This window comes from Belonocnema kinseyi, chromosome 8 (assembly GCF_010883055.1).
Source record: "Belonocnema kinseyi isolate 2016_QV_RU_SX_M_011 chromosome 8, B_treatae_v1, whole genome shotgun sequence".
Taxonomy (NCBI): domain Eukaryota; kingdom Metazoa; phylum Arthropoda; class Insecta; order Hymenoptera; family Cynipidae; genus Belonocnema; species Belonocnema kinseyi.
In genome coordinates, this window is record NC_046664.1 from 12,156,266 (window position 1) to 12,183,910 (window position 27,645).

Here is a 27,645-nt window from a genome sequence, read left to right on the forward strand (position 1 = left end):
AAATATATGTGTCTCAATTTTTTCTAGTGTCGAATAGTCTTAGTTATTGGCCGTTGAAAAGCAGTGTACCGGTAGTGGCGTTTTGCCCGTTTAAGGGTTAATAAGATTTAAGACTCTAATGACAAAAATATTTAAAACATATACATGACCAGAAGAATTAATAAAAAATATATTACTTATATCCAATATAAATATATCAATAATTAAAATATATAACACTACAACTTAAGTTGCAATGTAAATAATCTTTGTACCTTTAAAATCTTAACAATTTCAAATTATGAAGGAAATATTTTTAAAAAGTAGTGGTAATTGTAATTAAAGTGTTTGCGGCAATCATTTGGTAAAAAGTCATTTGTACAGTTCAATAATTTATTTGTTGCTTAATCTTGAAAGCTTTTTTCTCGCTGCATTCAGCCCCTAATAATTTTATTGAAAAATTTAAATTTAAAGGAGATTTTGAATTAAATAGTTAATTGTATTATTGCAAATCTCATTTCTAAAATAAACAGACTATAAGCTATTAAAATCTATAAACAAACGTACTGTACTCATGACGCACAGTTGGAGGAAATGCACTTTTTTCCCCTTAAAAATGTCCAGAGCCTTCAATTTTCTTGCGATTTTGAATTTTTCTGTTTTAAATTAAAAATCATTAAATTCCATAGATCTGGACTCTCCGAACTATTTGTCTCATCTATTTTTTTATTCATAATTTTCCCAGGTATGAACAAAGTCTTATTATCGGTGATTTTTCTTTGCTAAACGTGGTTCCCATTAATGTAGGAATGACATTTGATAACAAAAATAATTTAAAAATTTATAATAACCACTGTGATAAACAATTTTTGTGGCAAAATATTAGAATTTGAGATTTTTCAAATTATAATTTCCCTCAATGGCCAGAACGACTTCAGGTATTCCTTAAAATAATGAATATTTAATAATATTTGATAAAATATAAAAATTTAAATTTTTGTAAATAAATTAGATAAACAAATTTTAAATGTTGGCCCTTTCGCATAGAAATTTTTTTTTCGCACTGGAAATGTTTTAAGCTATTGGACAAATGACTGCTAGTCACAAAAATATTTAAAAAGTTAACAATAACCACTGTTATTGACAATTCTTGTGACAAAATATTTAAACTTAAGATTTTATCAAATTTAACCGACTTTTTCTAAGTGAAACTGCCAACATTGGGAAATTTTTTATGAAAGTTTATGTAAGTTGTTATATTCCACTAAATATGATCAAAGGTACATTTTTTTTTTAAATATCCTTAGCCATTGTAGCGATTAAAGAAAATATTAAACTACATATTTTCATGACTTTTTCTTTTTTTTAATAATTAGTAGTAGTTACTTTTATTTTTTCATATATTTTTATTTTGTTTATTTGCAAACAGCATCAAGTTTTCAATTATTTTTGCTTTTTCTCAATGCAATTCAATGAAAAAGACAGACCTACTTTTTGTGGCGCCATCTGTTGGATTAGTTTGACCTACAATTCCCCTCCGGATCGTAAGAAAACAGAAAAGTGGGGGCGATGCATGGGGCTGGTACGCAGGTATTTGGGGCAAATCTGATAATCGCCTATAATTTTAAACTACCAATGGTAAAGTATGAATAGCCTCATTCCTAGCATAATTTGGAAACGCATTACTGAACATTATAAATTTTGTTTATTGCTTTAAAATTCACATTTCATTAACAAAAAATCACAATTTAAAATTCGATACGAAATTCGCCGAAAATTTTACTTCCAGAAAACCAGAGAGCCTGGCAAAGTATCAATGTGTTTTGTTACTATATTTTCCGCATATAAAAAAATTTTTTTTTTACAAACTTATAAATCGGTTGTGCTAGATCATAAGAGAGCATGGAAGGCACATAAATGAATTATTAGGCATGTCGCGAAGAAGCGATCAAAAATGTCAGGTACAGTAATGTAGTACGCCTAACACAAAAAAAATTCCATATAAACAAAATAAATAAATTTTTTTTAAACTTCGTGAATCAGTACTGGTGGGATTTAAAATGTTTAAAAATAGACTAATCGATGCCTCTCGGAGACCCGAACAGTTACACTAAATACAATATTGTTATCATTTTAATATAAAAAAGTTCTTCTCATATAAACAGAATAAATAATTTTTTTTTAACTTTATAAATTGGTACTGTTAGATCAAGGACATTTTAAAAATAGGTCAAACGATGCGGCTCGAAGAGGCGAACAATTACACTAAATATCGTATTATTACATTTTGAATATAAAAAAAGTTTTTCTCATATGAAAAAAGTACATTTTTTTAAATTTTTAAACTATAAAAATACTTCTAAATGTTTGATAATATTTTTCGTAAAAAGAGTTATTATTTGGTGGAAAATTCAACAGTTTCGATCAAAGTTTCCCTTTTTTATTCAAAATTCAACTCTTTCGTGAAAAATTAAACTACTTTTGTACAAAAATTAACTTTCTGTTTTATTAGAAATTTCATCTTTTAGAATAAAAAGCTACTGTTTGGCTGAAAAAAAATCTTTTCTGATTAAGGCTTCAACTATTTTGCAAAAAATTAACCTTTTTTTGTTAAATTGATTTTTTAAAAATAGGCTTTTTTTATTTGAAATCTCGATTACTTGAAGCTAAAGTTACTGCTTTGTCAAACAAATTTTTTTGTTGAAAGCTCATTTTTTTAATTTCAAATAAAAAAATTTTAATGAAAGTGTAACTTTTCCATTTTTTGGTTAAAAATTAATATTTTTTTAATTAAACATTTGTCTTTTTTATAAAAATAATGTTTTTAGTTTAAAATATCCTTCTTTTGTTTAAAAATACAATATTTTGGTTAAAAATGTAATTATTTCACAGAATAGTTCGTCTTCTGACTTACAAATTCAACAATTCGGATAAACAATTTTTCCTTTAGGACTAAAAAATCGTTATTTGTTGAAAAAAAATTAATTCATATTCTGTGATTGAAAATTTGGTTGATTCACAGAATTGTCCGTCTGCTGAGTTAAAAATTCAACAATTTGGATAAAAAAATTTTCCTTTTGGACTAAAAACCCGTTACTTGTAAAAAAATTTTGAATTAATTTTTCTTACATTCTAACTTCTCTTTTTATGAAAAAGAACATGATCTTTTTGGTTAAAAACATTCTTTTTTAGGTTCAAAGTGCCACATTTTGGTTCAAAGTAAGCTTTATTATTGGTATTTCATATTCTGGGGTTGAAAATTAAATTGTTTCACGGAATTCTTAGTCTTCTGGCTTGAAAATTCAACAATTTGGATTAACAATTTTTTATTTTTATACTAAAAAATCATTAGTTGTTATAAAAAAATTTTTGTTGAAAATTAATTTTTCTTTTTGAACAAATCTGTCCTTTTGTGTGAAAAAATAATTTTTTGTTTAACAATACTCTTTTTTTCAAATTCATATTCTGGGATTGAAAATTAAATTGTTTAACAGAATTGTTCGTCGTCTAACTAGCAAATTCAACAATTTAGATAATTTTTTTTTCTTAGACTAAAATATCGTTAGTTGTTAAATTTTTTAAAAAATTTTTTTACTAAAAAATTTGTCTTTTTTGTGCAAAAAAATAATCTGTTTGCATTAAAATATCCTCTTTTTGGGTAAAAATGCAATATTTTTTTAAGCAATAAACTTTTTTGTTTAAAATTCATATTCTGGGGTTGGGAATTAAATTATTTTACATATCTTTTTCTTTTTATACTTATTAAAAATAAATTTTTACAGAAAATGTAACTTTTACATTTTTTGATGAATATTGATATTCTTTTTTTGTTGAAAATTCATGTTTCTTCTTCAAATTCTTTTTTGGTAGAAAATTTATCATTTTGGTTTTAAAATTCATCTCATTTGGTAAAATATTAAAAATTATTAAAATATTATTAAAATATTATTATTAAAATATTAAGAATATTAAAATTCTAGAATTACCGGAAATATATTGTTATTATTTATTTTTGAGAATCTCAAATCTTGTGTAATTCTATGGTAATTCTATGGTACATGTTTACCCAATAGAAATTTCTATCATAGACAAAAGTGACTAAATGATGAAAACCAATTAGCAAATCAGAGAAACATAAATTTCCTTATCAAGCTGTTCCCAAAAAGGCTTTTTTGAAAACTAAAAACGCTTTTCAATAAAAAACTGCAAAAATTCAAAAAGGATCTTCACCTTTAAGTGAATTTTTTTATTCGTAGTAAGAAATGAATTGAAATTAAGACCATCATTTAGGACATCTATTAGAATTAGAAGAAACAAATTTGTAGCAACAAATAAATTCAAAATTAGTGGGTTCTTCACTTAGGAGTATTTTTGGATACGTAGAACCAAAAAAAAGGAATTTTTGTCCAAAAAGTATTATTTTCTTAAAAAAGAAAATTTCTACTAAAACAGATGAATTTTTAACTCAAAAGGATAAATTTTGAGAAAGTAGTTAAGTTTTCGGTTAAAAAAGATTGCAGTTGACTTTTCAGGAGCAAATGCTTCTCAATTATTTATTTTAAATATCAAAATGATTATCAGGGTGTTTCCAAAAAAGAACGCTTTTTTGAAAAGTGAAAACGCTTTTCGATGAAAAACTGCAAAATTGTGGATGTTGAATAAAATGAGATAAAAAGTTATTTTGATTCTTTTGTAACTCATTATTTTATTGCAAGAAGGAAGAATTTTTTATTGAATAAGAAACATGTTTTTGTTTCTTAATAAAGTTTGACTATTACTTCCGCTCGCGGCATTTTTCGTCAAACACGTAGACTGGCTATATCTTTGTGACGTCATTCTTCGCGGGAAAATTCAAACTACTTAAATTAAAACAAACAAAAATAAAGTAAAAATGTATTAATAATAATTATGAACAAAATAATTGAAATAGTCGGTCCAAATAGCTTCTGCCCATTTCCGACTGTCAAGCAGAAAGCTGCGGCGGCCGCGAAACCTCATTAGTCAAAATTTTGAAAAGTAACATGGCGGATAAAGTGGTCCCATTGGTTTTCAGTTTTATACGTTAGTGACGTCACATTTCTTTAAATTTTACCAAATAGACGTAAATTAGAAATTATTATTTTAAACATTAGAAACCCAAAAAACTTTTTTTCTTTTCTCTATAACGTTATTCACTGCTACAAGTTCAAAAATTGTATTATTCGAGGAAAACAAATGGACATCATCATTCAACAAATCTATTAGAATTATAAAAAAAAATTTTTAGCAACAAATAAATACAAAATTATTGGGACTATCATTTAGGAGCAGTTTGGGATACATAGAAGCATGGAAGAAACCAAAAATAATAATTAATCAAGACAAATTATATCTTTCTTTTATTATCCAAAAGTTATTAAAGTAAATTATTTACTGTACTGTATGATAAAAGATTAATTTTTTCTTCTTATATACAATCGAAAAGAATATCTGACCCAGAAGGATCTATCTTATCAACAATCAACACGATTTAGGTATCAATTTCATAGGCTCGACACCCATTTCCTTTGCGAATTCTTCAGCATGCTTGAGCTGATTCTCATGATACTCAATTCCGCCATTTTTATCAACTTTAGCCATGGCCATTCTCTCCGGATCTCCAGCTACCATCACATTTCTATCAGACACTTTCGGAAGTTCCCTCAGCTGCTGAAGGAGACTTGCCAACCTATCCTTAGATCCTGGAGCAAAGACTTCTGGATTGATAGCAATAAAACAGTGACCCAGATTCGCGATTCTTTCACTTTTTTTCCATTCCCTAACATTTGGTCCAAATTCACTTCCACTGAGTATACCACAGAGAACTTCAACCATCAGAGCGAGACCGTATCCTTTGTATCCGGAATGTTCCTCTGTTCCTCCAAGTGGCATTAAAATAGCATTGTCAAAAGCGACTTTAGGATCTGTTGTGGGTTTACCATCTGAACCTAAGGCCCATCCATCTGGGATTTTTTCACCCTTTCTCATTGCTAATTCGATTTTTCCGAGTGCGACTGAAGTTGTTGCCATATCGAGAACGACTTGGTCACTAGATGATGCTCCCATTCCGAGGGATAGAGGATTCGTACCAAGGGCGGATTTGGTACTTCTTGTAGGAGCCATCAAGGGACTTGTGTTGGTACATGTGAAACCAATCATATTTTTTTCGATTGCCATGAGAGTGTAATATCCACATATTCCGTAATGATTAGAACACCTGGAGGATACTATTCCTATTCCGAATTTTTGGGCCTTGCTTATTGCTAGGTCCATGCAGAATTTCCCGACTACTTGGCCCAGAGCATTATTTCCGGTTACGAGGGCTGTTGCCTGAAAGAGAAGATTTGATCGATTTGGTTAAGTTTTTATCTAAAATTGGTGGTATGAGTAAGGGGTCAGTCAAGAATAAAAAGTCATACTTTAATTGAAGATGTGGAAAACAGAACCGAACCAGTGGCCTCAACTTTGACATGTAGAGTTACTGCGCTTGCGCTAGCTATGCATTAGAGGAACACGGCACGGCGCATTGTTGCCATGTTAACGGATTATCGCTTCATGTTCCTATATCGCGTCTTAGCGCAAGCGCAGTACGTCTACATCCCAAAGTTGGCATTGCTAAAATGAACCAGCGCATGGAAAGTACGTAGGAGTGGGGGTGACGCACAGAAAACAGGATGAAAGAGAAAACGGTCTTTCTTCGCGTTTTCTGCGCGTCATTCCCACTCCTGCTTACTGCTCGAGCGCTCGTTGGGTTCTCCTTTCCGAGCCTTTAATTACGTAAGAGATAATAGGCCTTCTTTAGGACCCACCGCCCCTATAACAACCCGCAACAAATATTCCAACCCCCCCCCCCCCCCCTACTGTACGTGATTTTTAGTTTCCAGAAATATTTTGTTTGTTATTGCTAGTAGAATTATGCAGAGTAGTCGAGAACTTCAATTTTACAATTCCTTGATTTTTTCTGGACTAATTTTTCTTTTTTTTTTGTACCATCAATATTAAAATGCCAGCATTTTTATGTTTTGATAATCTTAACACACAATCTTTTATGAACGGAATAAAACAGTATTTCAGATTAAAATGTTAAATTTTCAAAAATATTTTTTTTTAAATAAAAAAGGCTTTTCTACTATAAAAAGTGCATTTTTAACAAAATACTGGCATTTCTTAACTAAAAAGATTCATTATTTATATTTCAATAAAAAAAGTTAAAATTTATATCACAAAAAAAAGAATTTGAAAACTAAAAAGACGAATTTTCAACAAATAAAGATTTTTCAATCAATCAAGATATAAAAGTTTACCTAAATTGTTGAACTTTCAAGACAAAAGAAGAATTTTCTCTACCAAACTTTAATTTAAAAAAGGCTCTTTCACAAAAAATTTATTTTCCACGAAACCGATGCATTTTGACGCAAAAAAAAATAAATGTAAAACCAGGAATAATAATCTTCAAAAAAATAGTTAAATGCTTAAACAAAGAAAAATACTTTTTAACCAAATAGTTTCATTTTGATTAAAAAAAAAAATTAAACTTCTACTAAAACAGATGATCTTTTAAGTCAAAAAGATAAACTTTCAAAGTAATAGTTGAGCTCTCTGTTAGAAAAGATTACAATGGACTTTGTACGATAAAAATATGAATTTTTAAACAAGAAATAAGTTTCTATGAAAAAACAGAACTTTCAACTCAAAAAGACGAATTTTTAACCAAAAAGGATGACTTTAACAAAATTGTTGAATTCTCTACCAAATAGGTGCATTTTTGTCTTTAAAAATTTTAATTTCTCTTGAAACATATGAATTTTTTATTTTTAAAAAGATGTCCAACGAATAATTAAAATTTCATAGAGAAAAGATTCCAATTGACTTTATAAGATAAAAATATGAATTTTTTAACCAAATATAAGTTTCTACGAAAAAAAAATTTCAATTCAAAAAGACAAATTTTTCTAACCAAAAATAATGAATTTAAAAACATGATTGAATAGCTGATTATTTTATTTTTGGTTGAAAATTTATCTTTTTAAGTTAAAAATTAATGTACTTTGTTGGAAATTCGAGTTTTTGTTAGAAAAAGAATTTTTATAGTTGAAAATTCAACTTTTTATTTAAATGTTCAACTATTTGGTAAATTTAATCTTTATATTAAAACTTCATTCATTTGTCTAAAAATTAAACTCGCTTATTGCATATTCATTATTTTTAGTTCAAAATTAATTTTTTTAACTGGAAATATAAGTGTCCTATTTTTTATGTAAAATGTATTTTTTGGCTAAAAGTGTAGCTATTTCATGTTTGGTTGAATTTTTTATAATTGAAAATTCAACTGTTTGTTAAAAAATTAATGTATTTTAATAAATATTCGTCGTTATTGGTTGAAAATTACTATTTTGGATGGAAAACTATTCTTTTTGGTTTTTACTTCCTTTCCTAGATTAAAAATAAAATATTATAGTAAAAATCTTTTTTAGTTTAAAATTGCTTTTTATTTCAGCTAAAAATTTAACTATTTCATTTTTAGTTAAAAATTCATCTGTTCAAGATGGAAATCAATTTATTTTGTTGAAAATACACCTTCTTGGTTAAAAAATAATTTTCTTGGTTAAAGCTTCTTTTCTTAATTTAATTATTTTGTTAAATATTCATTATTTTTTAAATTTAAATATTTTTACAGAATTTGTCTTTGTATTTTGAAAGACTCTTTTTTCAGCTCCAACTGTTTTATTTATAGTTAAAATTTTATCTTTTTAAATTGAAAATAAACTTATTTCATTTAAAATAATAGTTTTTGATAGAAAATTATCCTTATTTTTTAAAAATTAATCTCTTAAGTTAAAAATTCAGCCTTTTTTTAAACATTCGCTATTTATAATTAAAAAATAATTTTGTTAACTGAATATTTGACTATTACATTTTTAGTTGAAAATTTATATTTTTATCTTGAAAATTTATCAACTTTGTTAAAAATTCCAATTTTTTAAAACAAAATTAATTTTGTTTGTGAAAAAATCATCTTTTTTATTAAAAATTCAAGTATTTGGTTAAAAATGCATGGTTTCGGTTGAAGATTAATCATATGAATTCAAAATTGATCTCTTTCGTCGAAAGTTCAACTATTTGGTAAAGAATTAATTTTGGTGTGAAAATGAATAATTTAACTAAAAATGTAAATATTCTATTTTTAATTAAAAAATCATCTATTTTGGTTGAAAATTCAATTTTTTCGGTTAAAAATTCATGCATTTTGTTCAATGTTCTATTATTGATAGGAAACTAATTTTCTTGGTTGAACATACATCTGTTTGATTAAAAAATTTAATATTTTGTTAGCTGAAAATCTAACTATGCCACTTTTAATTCAAAATTTAACTTTTTCAAATAAAACTGCAAATATTTGATTACAAATTATTTTATTTTGTTGAAATTTTGCCTATTTTTCAACAAAATTATGTTCTTGGTTGAAAATGTACTTTTTGGATGAAAAATCAACTATTTGATTTCAAACTCATTTTTCAAACTTAAAATATAACTATACCATTTTTTATTTAAAATACACATTTTTAGAAGAAAATGTAATTATTCAATTAACTGGATTATTCTTATCTTATTCTTCTTCATTTTTTTAACCTTTGGAAAATGCATCTTTTTTAAATTGAAAATTCAGCTATTTGGTTAAAAATCTATCTATTTTGTCTTATCCCGGCTAAAAATTTTTTTAAAATAAAAGCTATCTAGTTATAAATAAAAGATACTTTTAAATAATTTATGGTTTTAGTAATGATCGTTGTCCCAATACTGTGCATATAGAGCAAATGTTTGATAAGAACATTTTTATCCACACAATCTGAAAATTGATAGTTATGCTCTAAATTATTTAACATAATTTTAAATTGATATGAAATTGATCGAAATAGTAATTCTAACATTATTCAGTCATTGAAAATTAACAGAAAATTGAATTAATTCTAAACTTATTTTTGAAAGCATAAAATCTTAAAAATATTGCGAAATTTATGGTTTTAAGACCACGAAAATAGGGTTTTTACAAAACAATTTCTTACTTTTTTTAATTTTTAGCTTGGTATAAAAGATATTAATTACCTCTGTTTGATATTTTAGAAGTATAATTTTCTTATTTATAATATTTTTTTATTGGTTCATTACCCAAAAATGTTAAAAAGACTAATTGTGAGAACATCAAATTTTACATTTTTCTTTCTAAAACTGTTTAAAAAATTAATATATGAATGATTAAATTACAGAATTTTTAATTGAAAAGCCAAAAATTTCAAAATTTTTCAAAATTAAAAAGTCCTTAATTTTAAAGAAATAGAATTAAATTTTCTACAATTTTGACTATTTGCAATTTAAAATTCTTTAATTTCAAGAGCAACATTTAAAAACTATTTGATTTTAAATATGTATGATTAAAAGTTCCTAAATTTTTATAATTTATAAAATTAAGTTTTCAGTTTTAAATTTTTCAAGTAGGAAATTATTATGTAGAGCATTAATATTACAACAAACTTTTATTGTAAAATTGAAAACTTGCATCATTTTTTATTTTAAATTTTCAAAATAAATCCTCGTCAATTTCAAATATTTACAATTAGAAGTTCTACAGTTTTGAAGTTAAAACTGAAAGTTCATGAATTTTGAAAATATGGAATTGCAAATTTTTAAATATTCAAATTGCTAAATATATTTAAAGGGGAACAATTTTTATATAAAAATCGTTGAAATTGCAGAATTTTCCATTGTTAATATTTTAAGTTAAACTATTCCAAAGCAAAATGTTTCAAATCACATACCTTTAAAATATAAATCTTGAAAATGGAATAATTTCAATTATATATTTTCTAAATTCAAAACTTTTTAATTCTCACTCTTCCAAATTTAAGAAAATTAAATTTTCAATCGCTACAATTAAAGAGTTTAAAACTAAAAAATCTTCAATTAAAAATTGTTTAAGTTTTACAATTAAAATGTCTGTAATTTTGGTGACTTGCATCTTAAACTTCTTTAATTTGGAAAATCTAGAATTCAAAACGTGACTTTTGATCATGAAAATCTTCATAAATTTAAAAAAAATTTATTTATACATTTCTACAACTTGAAAGTTCTCAATCGTAACTTTTCAAAATTGTAGGATTTTGAGTTGATAATCTTTAAGAATTAAAGAGTTTTTAAATATGAAAATTTAAAATGAAAAATTCTGTAATTTTGATGAAGTACTTTTGAAATTTATTTAATATGATAGATTTAGAATAAAAAATAATTGAAATTTAAAAATTTTGAACTGCAAATCATTAAAATAAAAATACTCCCAAAAATGTTCAAAATTACATGTCTTCAAAATATAAGTCTTGAAATTTAAATAATTTTTAATTTTATACTTTCAGAATTAATAACTTTTCAATGGCATCTCTTTGATTTTCCAGGAATATTAATTGTAAATCCGTACAATTAAAGAGTTTTTAAATTTTAAAAAATTAACCATTGTTTAAGTTTGTTTTACAATTAAAAATGGTTTCAGTTTATTTTACGATTAAAAAATCTGATATTTTGACGATTTGTATTTTAAATCTCTACGATTTTGAAGATTTAGAATTAAAAACTTGACTTATGACCTTCAGAAACTGTTTATTTAAAATATGTAGAATTATAAATTCTTGAATTTTGAAGTTTAACTTTTGACATTTTTTTCAATTTGCAAAATTATAATTAATAACCTGACTGTGGATCCCGAAAATCATCCAAATTTAAGAATTTTTATTTTTACAACTTTGTATAAGTTTTGTTTTTAAATTTATATATAGAAATAATAATGTAACATTTATTAACTTTGAAAAAATTAGAGTAAGCTCAAGAGATATTTAGAATTTTTAGAAACATTTAAAATTAATTTAAAACTTGAAATGAGTTTAAATAATTTAAAATAAAATTTAATCTTAATGATTTGTTGTTTTGAATAAAAGGATTTAAACGATTTCCAAAATAAAAAAATAAGATATCTGGAAGATTTTAAGGCAACCTTTTTAAATTTAAAGGATTTTTCAACCGTTTCAAGAAAAATTCGTATCATTCTGAAGGATAGTCGCAGATTTGAAAACAATTTTAAAAATAATTAAATATTAAAAATTTTTAATTTGTTAGAAGGTATTCAAAAAGATTTTCAAAACTCTCCAAAAGTTTCTGGACAATTTCAAGACAATTTTGTTTATTTTGCAGTACTTTTTTCAGAAAAAAATCGTAATAATTTTTAAATAACATTTAGAAGTTTAAAAAAACTAAAATGATTTAAAATTTGTAAACATTTCACAAAATGTTAAACAAAATGCAGCTTTATGAAGTTTTTGAAGCTTTTTAATGATTTTGAAAGAACTCATAAGAATAATACAATTTTTTAAAGATTCATAGGAAAAATTTAAAATTATTTTTATTTTTAAAAATTAATTTTAAAAGAACATTTAAAAAGATTCTCAAAACTATCAATAAATAATTGTGAATAAACAATTAATTTGAAATCACTTATGATCCCTCGAATTTTCTTTATTTGAATTAATAATAGAACTTAATCGATCATCAAAAATGCGCTGAACGAAAAATTCTGACTATAATGATAATAATTTTTGAATTATTTTTGAATTTTCTCAGAAATAACGTATTTAAACCACATATTTGCCAGATAATATATTATTTTAAAATAACGTACAGCCCACAAATATTGATCGATTTGGACAAAGAATTAAAAAAAGCTTATAAGATTTCTAAGAAAGTTTGCGAGTCTAAATTTTAAATAAGCCTTTCAGTTTCGTTATAAACAAATAAATATAACGAAAAGAATTGTTTTTTTTTCTATTTGACGTTTTTTGATAAAAACAATATAATCTCCTCCAGATTATTACTGTTAGTAGCATAAACAAATTTTATAAACAAATGTATGAATCAGGCATTTTTGTCAGAAAAATTCGTTTCTTCTATGTCATTTTTTATATCTTTATGCTAATTTTAGAAAACTTTTGAATTTGTAGATTAATCTCATAATTTCTTAAAACAAATTTAACAAACAAATGCATAGATAAGGCACTTGTCGAAAGATTTCTTTTTATGAAAAATTTTTTACTTAGGAACTTCATGATAATTTCGGGAAGAATTCATCATTCATTAATCAATTTTATGACTTTTAAAAAAATCTTAATAACAATCAAACTTTTAAATTAAAATCTTCATAACAAATTCAGAAACATTCATGATTAGTTGATAAATTTTATAATTATTTAAAATAAATTTAACAAACAAATACATTATTCGGGCATTTGTGCTTATTAAATTTGTTTAAAGCATCATAGAATTTAACAACTAATTATGAGTGTTAATGAAATTCTTTTTTTAATATCAAATTTATCAACTAATTATGAATTTTTCTGAAATGATTAACAAGTTGCCAAGTGAAAAGATTGAAATGAAAAAATGAATTTTTCCGTCCAGAGATAACTGAATAATGCATTTTTTGTTTAATTGATTCAAAAAATCATATAACTGATCAACTAATCATGAAGGCAACTGAATTTATATATGGAGATCCTAATTAAAAAGTCTAACAGCGAAAAAAAATGAATTTTTTGTTGATAGATGCCAAAATAATGCATTTGTTTATTAAAATTGTTATAAAAAACCATAAAATTGATCGATAAATTACGATTTTTTCTGAAATTGTCATGAACTTCCTTATTAAAAAAGTGGTCATTAAAAAACTAATTTTCCTTTCAACAAATGCGTGATCTATGCATTTGTTTATAAAATCTGTTTTGAAAAAATCGTAAAATTTATCAACTAGTTATGAATGTTGCTCAAATTGTCATGAAGTTCCCAAATAAAAAGACTGCCCTTGTAAAACCGAATCCTTCTGTGGATAAATGCCCGAATAATGCACTTTTTTATTAAATTTGTTTTAAAAAATCATAAGAATAATTTACAGTTTATCAATTTTTCTCAAAAAATTCTCCTAAAGTTTAAAATTAAAAATAAATGATATCGAAAAACCCAAGTTTTCTCTGAAAAAATGCCTGATTAATGCATTTGTTTATTGAATTTGTTTATAATATTAACAATAATAATCTCAAGAAGAAATATCTTCATAATTATATTTTTTATCTAATTTTCTTACAATGTAACTTTAAAAAAAAACCTAAAATTATAAAAAATTTGTAAAAAACATTCTTTCAACAAATAATTTATTTATAACAATGTTTTTTGTTTATTATATAATGTTTTTATATCTTTATCTAATGATACTCTATAAAACTTAAGCAATTTCAATAATTTCCATCTCATTGACGAGCACCTGGGACGTCAAATCGAAAAAATGGAAATTTTTTTCGGTCAATATTTGTGGACTGTACGTCATTTAAAAAAAAAATCTAATTTTTCGCCCACTGTATGACCTCAGTAAAAAAGTTTTATCAAATTCTAGGGATTTTTAGAGCATCTAACCTGGAAATCTCTGATGACTTCCGGTTTTCCTTCAGGATCGATGAGTCGGGATTTGATGTCACGAGCATACATTGACATTCTATTTAAGCCGTGACTGAAGTGGCCTCTGTAATCAGCGACCATCAAGTGATGTCCCACAGTCTCAGCATCCTCGGGCGTCGTACCAGCTTTGCACATACAGTGTTTGATAAATCTCACAACTTCTTCCTTAGGGACAACCATATCACTTTTTTTGCTTGATGCCGCCAATCCGCGAGAGAAATTTTCCTGATTTTTCAGAAAACTCAAAAAACCAGCCGAAGAAAGTGAAGGTTCCAGTGTGTTTTTAACTGAACAAACGCTGCTTGAGCTCTTTAATACTTTTCTCAGTGCCATGGTGGGAGCCGATCACCCAATTAATGTTTTTATTAATGATGCAGATTATTCCTTCATGATGGAGTAACTTTTACTAGAAGGGAGTTGATAATGGAGAAAGGAAATGTGTGTCTGAAACAAGTTACGTAAGAACATTCAGAAGGTAACTATATCGATGGTATAAAATAACTGTGCACATTTAGTTAATTGTTATGTGTTCATGAGAGATAGCGACACATGTCCCATATTCGAACTGATAGGCTTTGATTAAAATTGATATGATAGGAGTGATAAAAAAGGCTGTCTTCTTGCTTGACAATTATTTCGACACTAGACAGAGTTTGATAAGAGAGTTTGAGCGAATTAAAATTTATTTTTATTACGTTGGTAGTAAAGAGGAATTATCAAGGTGACCACTCAAATGTCTGAAAATATGCCAGTTTTTCTACTTTTAGAGTTCCTTGGTCACTGGCTGAAATCCTTGTAGTTTCCGTCGAAGAAGGAGGAGGAGGAGGAGGAGGAGGAGGAGGAGGAGGAGGAGGAGGAAGAGGAGGAAGAGCAAGAAAAGGACATTTAGAGAAATGTCTTCTTATGTCAGAAGAATGCTTTTCAACACAAAGGGAATTTCCTCTTGAATTTAAGATTAAAAGGAATTTTGCTTGTTTCAAAATAATTCTTTTTCAGCAAACATTCAAGACAATTTTTTCTCTAAATGAAGGTTCAGGAAAAGGAGGAGCAGAAAAATAAGGACGCAGGATAAGGAGAAGGAGAGGGAGAAGAAAGAAGATGATGAGGAGGAGGAAAATGAGAAAAGGAGGAGAAGGAAAAGGAGTCTCAGAGAAATTTCTTCTTGTCTCTGAACAATTCTACTCGACACAAAAAGGATGTCCATTTTAAATTTAAGATTAACAGGAATATCTTTTTTCATGAAATGAATCATTTTGCAGCAAACATTCAAGACAAACTTTAATTTGAGGATGCAGGAAAAGGAGGAGAAGAAGGAGATGGAGAAAAAGGAGGAAGATGTTGAGGAGGAAAATGAGGGATAGGAGGAGGAGGACACTCAGAAATTGTTTCTTATATCAGAAGGATGCTTCTCGATATACAGAGAATTACCCCTTAAATTTAAGATTAAAAGGAATTTTACTTGTTTCAAAATGATTCTTTTTCACCACACATTCAAGACGACTTTTTCTCAGAATGAAAGAGCAGGAAAAGGAGGGGCAGAAAAATAAGAGCGCAGGACAAGGAGGAGGAGAGTAAGAAGAAGGAAGACAAGGAGCGGAAGGAAAATAAGGAAAGGAGAAGGAATCTCAGAGAAATTTCATCGTGTGTCTGAAGAATGCTTCTCGCCACAAAGGGAATGTCCTTTTTAAATGTAAAATTAACAGGAAGATCTTTTATCTTCATATGAATCATTTTCCAGTAATTATTCCAGGCAATCTTTTCTTTGAGAATGCAGCAAAAGGAGGAGGAGAAGGAAAAAAATGAGGATGAAAAAAAGGAGGGAGTGGAGGAGGAGGAGGAGAGAGAGGAGGATGATTTGGAGGAAGACGATACTCAGGGAACTTTCTTCTTGTGCCTAAAAAATGTTTCTCGATACAAAGGGATTTTCTTCCTAACCTTAAAATTGAGAGGAATTTCCCCTTTCTTAAAATGAATCATTTTGCAGCGAACACTCAAGACCACTTTTTCTTTTAGTGAAGGAGCAGGAAACGGAGAAAGAGGAGAAAATGTAGGATAAGGAAAAGAAGGAGAGTAAGGTGAAGGAAAAGGAAGCTCAGAGAAACTGCTTCGTGTGTCTGAAGAATGATTCTCGCCATAAAGGGTATTTACTCTTAAATTTAAGATTAAAAGGAATTTTACTTGTCTGAAAATCAACCTTTTTGTAGCAAACATTCAAGACAACTTTTTTCTAATTGAAGGATTAGGAAAAGTACGCAGGAAAAATAGAAAGAGGAGAAAGAGGAGGAGGAAAAGAAAGACAAGGAAAATTAGGAGAATTACACTGAGGTAAATTTATTCTTGTGGCCGAAGGATGCTTCTCTACACAAAGGGAATTTCCTTATTAAATTTAAGATTAAGGGGCATTTCACTTGTCTCAAAATAAATCATTTTGCAGCAAACATTCACGACAACTTTTTCTCTGAGTGAAGGATCAAGGAAAGAAGGAGCAGGAAATGGAGGATACAGAAAAGGGAGGAGAAGGAGGAAAATGAGGAGAAGAAAAGGACGAGGATGAGGACGAGGAGGAGGAGGAAAAAAGAATACTCAGAGAATTCTTTCTTTATGAAATATTATTTGTCAATATTTGACCGTTTTCGAAAACATCAACTTTAAAAAAATTATTGATGGATTGTAACGTGTATTTAATAAATTCTAATGTGGAATTGTGTAACTACACAATTTTTAACACTCTATAAAAACAAAAAATTGGCTTTTCTCCTAAATTATCAACTGTTGAACATTTAAAAAATTCGCCTGCTAAAATTTTCACAATTGGAAATTCGACTGTTGAAAATTAAATTTGGAATCTTATTCAATTTCTAAAGGTTGAGAATTAAAGATTAGTATTAAAAACAATTATTCAATATATTATATTCACATAATTTTACATGAGAAGTGGTTAAAAAAGACATTTCCATCCATAACATTTTTTTGAAAAAAGTCAATTTTTTCAAAAACGGATTGCTATTAGAAAATACTTTTTTTGGTAAATTAATAATCATTCAATCGACTCTCAGCAGGGAATTTATTGGATTAAAGAATTCCAACCCTGATTATCACCTTGTAAGCCATTTCTTAATTCTTCTTTCAATTACTCTCTGAATTGGATGTTTATAAAAAATTCAAGAAGAGAAAAGTTGCAATTTATTTTACTAAATATACTTACTATTTTAGTATACATTTTTTTTATGTCGTTTAAAATTTATATTAAAAATGAGCAAAACTGATTTTATACCTTCATGACCATTGCGTTTGGCTTTAATGTTTGCTAAAAATAATATAAATAGTAGAATCCTATTATATAATAAAATTAATTAATAAAATTAATTATTCAAAATTCAGAAATCGATTTTAAGAACCAAAATCTCCTGCAATATTTATTTAATCGTAACCTAATTTGATCCATACCAAATAACTTTTTATTTTTCTTCTCTTATAAAATTTTGAAATCCGAAGTTAGGAATACTAGCTATTTTTTTAGATTTGACAGTACTAGCAACTCTAAAAATAAGACCTTCAACTTGGATAAGTAATTGATAGAGTATTTTGTAATTAAATAATTATCTAAATAAAAAAAACGCTAAACACTTTAGATTTGGAATTTTTTACATAGTTATGTAGTTCGGTTATTATTTCATAAAATTTAATATTTTCCAAACAATTAAATATTGAACTATTATTAAAGATTTATAAATATTATTTGTGGATCCCAAACTCTGATTTATATTATGAAATGAACCTTAATTAATAACTAGCTGAACTAAATTTATAACAAAATTGTATTTAAGGTGTAGTAAATTTCCTATAATTTAAAATATAGACAATTTAAAAAGCCATTATTTACCCAATTTTTAAATTTTAATTTTAGAACATTTTTGATATAAATAATTATTTCGAATTGAAAACATTTGATATTAAAAAATTGTAGATAAGGTAACATTTTGAAAAATTACAATATTTCTAATGGAGTGAAAAGGAATTGAACTTTAATTTTATGTTGCAAAATTTATGCAAAAGCAGAATTTGTTTAATAGGAAACTTATCAAGAATTGGTTTATTCACACATTTTTGTACTTAAACTATTTGTAATTTCAAATATTTCATGTAAGTTTAAAATATTTAATAAATTACAACTTTTAAATTTCTAACAAGAAATTTTAAAATTCAACCATTTCAGTTTTATTTCAAAAATTGTAAATTCATGAAAAGGAGAAATTAAAAATTCAGCGCTCAATATAAAGTTTTAGAAATAAAAAATAGTAATCATTCAAAATTTTTCAAATAATTAAAGTACTGATGTATTAATTTCAAATATTTGAATTAATTTTTATTTTCAAAATGACAATCTTTAACTTTTAAATTTGAAATTGTTTTATTGTTAAAACTATATTCAGAATTATTGTTCTTTTTAATTCTTTAAACCAATAATATTGTTCATTTTTAAATTATTAATTTTTTTATATTTAACTAAAAATCAGAAAAGTTTAAGATTAAAATTAAAAATTACATTTCATACTTTTTAAAATTTCCGATATTAAGATTACTTAAAAGTGTTTAATTACTAATTAATTAAACTGGAAACAATTAAAATATTATAAATAAATAATTTTATTAAACACAATTTTTTTAAATAAAAAATTTTTAAAAAAACAAGATACTATATATGATTTCAAGGTTTTTAGCATCAAATTTTGAAATTTGAAAAAAATTAATAGTGAAATTGTCCTGATATTTGTGATGCTTGAATTTTAAACTAAAAATAATTTTAATTTTTAAACCAAACATTTTCGAATCCATACTTTTAAAGCTAAAGAAACTTTAGCTTCATGACCTTAAAAATTAAACTATCATATAATTACACATTCAAAACTATAAATTGAAAACGAAATTCTAGAAATTTTCAAGATGATTTTTTTTACCTAAAAAATTTGATTTCTGTAAAAAAAATTATTGTTACTCACACCGTTTAAAATTTTAGAAATTTAAACATAGTCAAACTTTAATGTTTAAATATTGTAAAACATAATTAATAACTTGAAAATCAACAATAACATATTTCTTACAAGGAAAAAATTTTCAAGTTGAAAATAATTTTGTAAAATTTCAAACTGTCATATTATTAATTATAAATATTTTCCACATAGCTGATTATTAAGTTTCTAGCGAAAATGTTTAAATATGATTTGTGCAATCCAAAATTGAACTTAAGATAATGAAATAAATGTATGATTTTTTTATTTTATTATTCTTAATGTCCGTATTTCGCTGAAATTGTAAATGTTTTTTGTAAACTCAGACATGAAAAAATATGCAATAAGGCCAATCGGATTGTGGTCATAATATTTATTATTTTCCTCTAAGCAATTTTTTTCCTTGAATTTATCAACTACCTATCATATCAGTTTAACACTTACAACAGTGTATTAAACTTATATCAGGACTGGTAGGAAATTTACGCGCGCTTGGCACGCGTTCAATTTTCTAGGTTTTATTTCCTAGCCTGAAAAATATAAAAATTTAATAATATATTCTTAAACAAAATTTTAAATAATAAGTTCTAAAAATGCTTTAAACTATAATTAATAATTGCTAATTGAAAGTGTTTGAAATTTACAAAGAAATATATTTTGAACGGTTTTTAATTCAAAACGTTTCAAATGAAACAATTTTACATTCGGTAAAATTTAAAAAAGGATAATTTTCGAATAAAAAGGTTAAAAACCTAAAAATCATACTATGAATTAAAAAATATCGAAATTTCATGATTTCAGATTAAAATTTCGAAACAGGACAAATTCAAATCAATAAAAATGGAATATTGTCAGATTAGAATTTTAAAAATTGAATAATTTGAAATTTAAAGCCTATTGAATTCCATAATTTCTAATCAAAGACAGTCAAAATTAAATAATTAAAAATTTTAAGCTTTTGAATTTAAATAATTTTCACTTTAAAAAAATTCAAATTATACTATTTTTAATTTGAAATTAAACTACATTTTTTAAAGACAAAGATGTAGAATTTCTAGAGTTTTAAATTATTATTACATAAAAAGAAATAATTAATTATTAAAATTGATTAAAACATTTTTTTAAAGGTTAAAAAATAAACTCAAAGTCATTTTTAGTACTCAATATAAAAAAATGCAATAATAAACATTTTGAATTTAACTATTCTAAAAACCAAACTTTCCAAATAAAAAATAATTATAGACGAGAAACATTAAAAATTACCATATTTTACTTTTTCCTATTTAATGCCCTTAAATTTTCAATATTGAAAAAATTTCAGTATTTTAAGTAAACCGTAATTGTTTGAAAAATAGCAATTTTAAATCTTATAAATTATACTTTTAAAAATTCAAGAATTTCCATTTTAACCACAAAGCTGAAACTTATTGAAGATAAAAACTGAAAATTTAGCCTTCAAAGTAAAATAAATTAGAAGCATTATTTAATTATTGAGATATTAATTTCAGATAGTTTAAATTAAATCATTATGATTTATAACTACTTAATTACAGATCTTTCAATTTTTGAATCCTAATTAAAAAATATTTTAAATTTAATTTTGAATGACTCTTTCTTTAATCTTCAATTCAATCGGATAATTTTCATATCAAAATAAAAAATTATGACTGATAAAATTGAATAAATATACGAATTCTTGGCATTTTTTACATTATAAGCTAACTACTAATATTTCGCAAAACTTGCAAATGTTTAATACAAATCTTGTATGTTAAAAAAAATGCAACCAGGAAAATCGCATTGTGGTCATAATAGTTAGTATTTTTTTCTAAGAATTTTTTTTTCCTTGAATGTATCATTACGGTGAATCATTTTAGCCTTAGTTTGCCTTTTATTATTCAATAAATAAAAATAAATAAAACATGGGATATGATTTAGAACTCCCATTTTTTTATTTGTTGTGCTCTGGTTTTTCAATGTCTTAAAAATTAATGTCTTAAATTGTTATACATGCAGAATTATCACAACCCTGAAGATTATCACAGAAATAGATCCAAATTATTTAGATACGCTTTTTTTAAATCATTGTTCCAACAATGAAATCATTTTTTAATAATTCAAACTGTATCAAGTATGATAAACAAATTATTCCAATTTTTTGTTCTTCAATCAACCTCTTAATTTGTTTATAAACATTTCAAAACATAAAAAGACAATCATGTTTGATAAAAAATGGTTTTAAAAAATAAGGGACGAATAAAAATTTTGGAAAATAAAATTCCCGATACTGTGAAATTCCCGAATTAGAAAATTTCAGATTGATAAAATTCCTAAATGATAAAATTTCCGAATTATAGTATTCCGAATATTGAAATTGCAGACAGAAAATTTGCAAATTATAAAATATCCGAACTAAAAAATTGACGAATTTGTACAATTTATTGATATTTTATCAATATTATTCATTCCTTAAAAATAGAGTAATAACTATTTTTTATAGGAAAAAACATTTTCAATGTTTAAAGCTCCAAAATTATTGTTTGAATGAAAAATAACAGTAATTAAGCAAATATATTTCTGGATGAAATTTTTTTAAAATTTCTTTTATTTTGAATCAAAAAAATAATTTTAGAAACTAAACATTACAATTTTTTTCAACAGAAATATTTTATTCTTAATAATTAATATTGATGACAAAAATTGTATTGAAAAAATTCGGGAATTTTATTATTCGGAAATTTAATATTCATAAAATTTCCCATTCTGCAATTTTATTATTCGGGACTTTAACAGTGTTGGGAATTTCATTTTTCGAGATTTTTGAGTCGTCTCTATTTGGGACAAAATTCAAAAAAATTTTTGGTTTTTGCAAAAATACGCTTATTAATGAATGATTTAATTTTTCGTAGAAAAATCCAATCTCTGTTTTTTATAATTATTAACAACATTTTTGAATCCATACGTGGAGCCACAAAAATGTTAAGTTTTTCAACCCACTAATAAATTATTTGAAAAATGTATCAGGTAAATCTTTTCAAAATTTGTTACATTTGTGTGTGGAAATTTTGAGTATAATTACAGAAAAAAATACAAATTTTAATTTATTATTTAATTTATTTGTTTAACTTAATAAATATACCTGCTATAGTAAAATATGTAAAAAGGAGGAAAAAATTATTATTTTCTTTTCTAATAGATAAAAAAATTTTAATCGAATTATTTATAATGATTTTAATATAACAGGGGATAATTCTATGTGTATAAAAATTTAATACATAAGCTTTCAAAACAATGAGAAAAGAAAAACAATAAAAATTCTTTTTTTAATTTTTTAAATTGCAGAATTCCTGAAAAAAAACCAAGAATCCAATGACCAAATTTGGACAATCACCATAAAATTTTCGTAAAAAACAAAAGAAAAAATTATTTTTGTGACAAAAGAAGTGGTAGAAGGACAAGAAGGCAACCAACATTATTTCTTTTGTATTTTTTATTTTTATAATTAATAAACCACAATAAAAAAACATTTATAAAACATGACCACCAAAGTTTTGGTACTTGTACAGCAGCCTTATCAAGGCAAGAACAATTTTAGGAGGTAGGAACAGCAACGAAACTAAAATAGAAAATAAACAAGACGAAAGAAATAAAAAAGAGAAGGAAGGGGATTCGCAAAATATTCTTGGTTTCGTTGCTATTCATGCCTGCTCAAATTTTTCTTGACTTGATAGGGCTGATGTGTGAGTGCTGAAACGTTAGTGATTATTTTTGACAAATGTTTTTTTATTGTGGTTTAATAATAATAAAAATAAAAATGAAATAAAAAATAAAAAGAGCGGATTTGGAAAAAAATCGTCGTTTCGTTGCTGTTCCTCTCTGCTCACATATTTTTTGCCTTGATAAGGGTGATGTATGCGTGCCTAAGCGTTGGTAATTATTTGTTACAAATATTTTTTGTTGTGATTTTATAATAATAAAAAATTTTTTAAAGAAAGAAAAAAGAGAAGGAAGGGAATTTGAAAAAAATATCGTGGTCTCGTTGCTGTTCCCGCCTGCTAAAATATTCCTTGCCTTGATAAGTGTGCTGTATGAGTGCCCAAACATTGTTGATTATTTGTTGCAAATGTTTTCTATTGTCATTTGATAATAATAAAAATACAAAATACGAAATAAATAAAAAAAAGAAGGAAGGGGATTCGGAAAAAAGTGTGGTTTCGTTGCTGTTCCTACCTGATAAAATATTTCTTGCCTTGATAAGGGTGCTGTATGAGTACCAAGGCATTGATGATTATTTTTTACAAATATTTTTTTTTATTGTGATTTGATAATAATAAAATTAAAAAAGACGGAAGAAATAAAAAAGTGAAGGAAGGGTACTTGGAAAAGAATTGCGGTTTCGTTGCTGTTCCCTCCTGCTAAAATATTTCTTGATTATTGGAAGTTAAATATTTTGAATTGCATTTCAATCTCATTTAAATTTCTTAAATTTTGTCTTTCTATTTGTCAACCTAATATCAATAAATAATACAAATTTCTGTTAAATTATTTTGAAAATTATCTTTCATGCGTTAAAAAAACATTAATTATTCTCTTGAAATTATATCTTTTTATAATTTCTTTTTCAGAATAATGAATAAAAATCTAAAACTTTCGAATTGACATTATCGTTCTCATTATAAAAAGGACTTTTGAATTGCGCAACTTACACGTGATTGCGAGGTGAAAATGAAAACTTGAGGTCATTGCATCTTCACGTCTTCGCAAGCCTTTCAGTTGTGAATCGACTTGACCTTGTAGATCGAAACAAGATTGATAATTACTCTGTAAATAATAAACACTTATCCGCCGAGCAATTTATTCTGGAAGCCACTTACACGGTTCTCATCACTAAATTAATTTTGGCTTCGGAAATTAACTTTCCTGTATCTATAGTATAGTAAAGTTACCTTATATTTTGAGTAAATTTTAAAATTGTGGATTAAATCAATTATTTTAATCTTTATCAACAAGATTTTATTAATAATTAATAATTGAATAGTCGGGGTGAAATTTAGAATCGGAAAGTTAGACCTGAACTTGCACTTGCTTGCACTAAGAATGGACAATTTTCTGAGCAATGTGTTAATTCACTAGCCGACCTAATTTCCCCCTCTTCTAAAACATGCGTAAGATATTGTACACTACGGATGGAAATTGCCGGTACGACTTGCGCGTGTGCTATTAAAAAAAACGGGACGACTGAAAATTTCCAGGGACAACTCAAAATTCTCGAAAAATAAAATTCCCAACAGTGTAAAATTCTCAAATAATAAAATTCGCGAATAATAAAATTGCCAAAAAGTAAAAAATACCGAATTGAAAAATTCGATAATATTAAAATTCGCAAATAATAAAATTTCTAAGAAATAAAAATACCGAAAATAAAAAATACATTAAAAAATAAAAATACCGTCAGAAAATTGCTGAGTTAGAAAATATCAGAATTGAAAAATTCCCGAATTGTAAAATTCAGTAAATTAAACAATTAAACTTTGTTTATAAATATGTTTTATTGATTGCAGTCTATATATTCAGCAACTCAATAGCTGCAAACTAAATTTTCATTTTTTGAACTTGAAATTTAAATTTTTTGACAACTTCTAAATTTGACCAAATCTGACCCTCGAACCAAAAAAATTCACTCTCTATTTTCATCGTACCTTATAAAGTTTTTCAAACAAAATATATATAAATTTAAAATTCGATTTTTGCGAACGCATTTGCATTTTTTCAAATCACATGCACATTAAAAAAATGCGTCACACAGGAATATTTTATTTAAAACTATTGTTATTTTAAATTCATACAATTTTCGAAATTTAAAAAATCGCGAAAAAAAATTATTATTGTATTGGTAACCAATCAAATATATTTACAAAAAATTGTAATTGTTTAATTTCTTGAATTTCACAATTCGGGGACTTTCCAATTCGGATATTTTAAAATTCGGCAATTTTCTGTTGGGCGTTTTATTATTCGGGAATTTTCTAATTCGGTAATATTATAAACTGTCGTTAATTTTATAATTCGGGTATATATCATTTCGGGAATTTTATAATTCGGCAATTTTATTATTCGAGAATTTTATGATTCAGAAATTTTTCAAATCGATATTTTTATTTTTCGGCAATTTTATTATTCGCGATTTTATATATTCAAGAATTTCACAATTCAGTATTTTTATTTTTCTGTAATTTTATTATTCGCGAATTTGATTATTCGGGAATTTTCCAATTTGGAAATTTTACAGTGTCGGAAATTTTATTTTTCGGGATTTTTCAGTCGTCCCAATTTCCAGAAAATATAAACTCAACCCTGTAAAATTCCTTAGTAATAAAATTCCCGATTAATAAAATTTCCCAGTTAAATGCACTAAAAAATTTGTTGGCTCAGAACAATATTAATTAAGTTAAAATTAATTAAAAATTTTTTTTAATTAGTTTTTTCAAAATATCGAAAAATATTGTTTTTGGAAAAAATTTATAGATCTCGTAGAAGCACATATTTTTTATTTTTATACTTTTTTTTCTAAATTTCGTAATTTAAATTTGTTCGAAAATACCTTTTTTTAAATTTGAAAATTCCCTGCTTCAACTCAGATCTAGAATTCTTTGGAAAAATTTCCTGTTACAATTCAGAATTTTGCTCCTTTTCAAAAATTTCCAGTACTAGTCCAACTATGAAGTCTTAAAAGATTGGAAATTCACAATTCAACTTAAAAGTTAAATAATTTTTATTTTAAATAGTTTAAAAAACCTTAAAATGCTTCGAAATTTTATTTTTAGATTATAAAACATCTACATGTTCTTTCAATTTTTGTCAAATTTAAAATTTTTATTAAAAGCTTTATTAACTTCTAAATATCTTTTGAAATTATTTGAATTTCAAATAATTTTTCAAAATAAAAAATCATTTGTAATTTTCCTGTTCTGCGAAAATTCACATTTTGTTTTAACTCAGGTCGTGGGGTATTTGCACCAAACTTTAATCACGAATACTCGGATTTTGTCGGTACACGCAGGCACTTCGTTTAAATTATTTGAACTTATTTCAAATTTCAAATAAATTTTAAATTTGTTTAAATCATCTAAATATCTCTTCAACATACTCGAATTTTTCTAAGAATAATGAGTGTCCAAGTCTTATTTATACATCAAAATTTAACAATTTGACTTACAAATTAAATTTTGTTAAATGGAAAAATAAAATTGTAACGTTCAAATTTTAGTTTTTTGTTCTTGTTTAGTTTTTAATATTTAATTTATAATTACGGATTTTAAATGAACAGTCAGATATTTCTATATACTAAGTAAAAATGTGTTAATCCTTTTAAATCTCGTAAAACTCTTAAAATCTTTAAATCCATGGCATTTTTTAAAACATATTGAAATTTCTTATAATTAATTAAAATATCCTAAAATCCTAACATTCTTTAAAACAGTTCAAATTTTTTGAATTCTTTAGAAGTACCTTAAAATATTGAAAATCTCTTTACATCTTTGAAGTGATTTGAAATACGTCATGTATTGCCGATAAATTTTTTGAAATCTTATAAAAATATTATAAAATGTACAGAAATCCGGTGAATTTTCAGGAAATCTGATATTTTTTAAATCCTTGAAAGAAAAGAAAACATTTTAAGCTTTATGTGACTTGGAACGAAGAAACCAGCTTTTGTCAACGTAGATATTAAAGAAAAACTTTTTTTAGGGATCTACTTTAAGAATGTTTTTCATTCCATAAATTTACGAATTATAAGTTGAAAATGAATTTTTAAATTTTTTTATTGCTAAAAAATTATTAAAATTATGGTCTCGGATAATTCCAGTCACCTTCATACATCTTTTGTTAATGAAAAAATAATCTGCTAATGTTTAAGAATTGTAAGAAACTGAAAAAATTAAGTATATTTAATTGAAGATATTGGCATATAATTCAAAACCTCCATTCCATACTGCACCACATAACGTTTAGGCGGTACGTCGCCTAAACGTGATGTGGAGCGGTGGACCGTCTGAACGTGATGTGGAGCGGTAAACCGTCTGAACCCAATATGGAG

General features: G+C 25.5%; 2 protein-coding genes across 3 annotated transcripts in view; both read right to left on the reverse strand.

The window, feature by feature from the left end:
• The window catches only part of LOC117177715 (chloride channel protein 2), a 245,804-nt gene that overhangs the window by 143,857 nt on the left and 74,302 nt on the right, over positions 1 to 27,645 (reverse strand). The window lies entirely within an intron of this gene.
• LOC117177717 (uncharacterized oxidoreductase YjmC) overlaps positions 5,386 to 27,645 on the reverse strand; it is a 96,564-nt gene continuing 74,304 nt past the window's right edge. The window contains exons 1-4 of one of the 2 annotated variants that reach the window (XM_033368600.1): positions 24,494 to 24,623; positions 24,254 to 24,368; positions 14,497 to 14,982; positions 5,386 to 6,327 (exon numbers count right to left, since the gene is read on the reverse strand). In XM_033368600.1, the coding sequence (XP_033224491.1) occupies positions 5,479 to 6,327; positions 14,497 to 14,871 (1,224 nt within the window). In that variant the 5' untranslated portion in view covers positions 14,872 to 14,982; positions 24,254 to 24,368; positions 24,494 to 24,623 and the 3' untranslated portion in view covers positions 5,386 to 5,478. Of the gene's footprint in view, positions 6,328 to 14,496; positions 14,983 to 24,253; positions 24,369 to 24,493; positions 24,624 to 27,645 lie in introns of those variants that run through there. The other variant, XM_033368601.1, reaches the window with a different exon arrangement.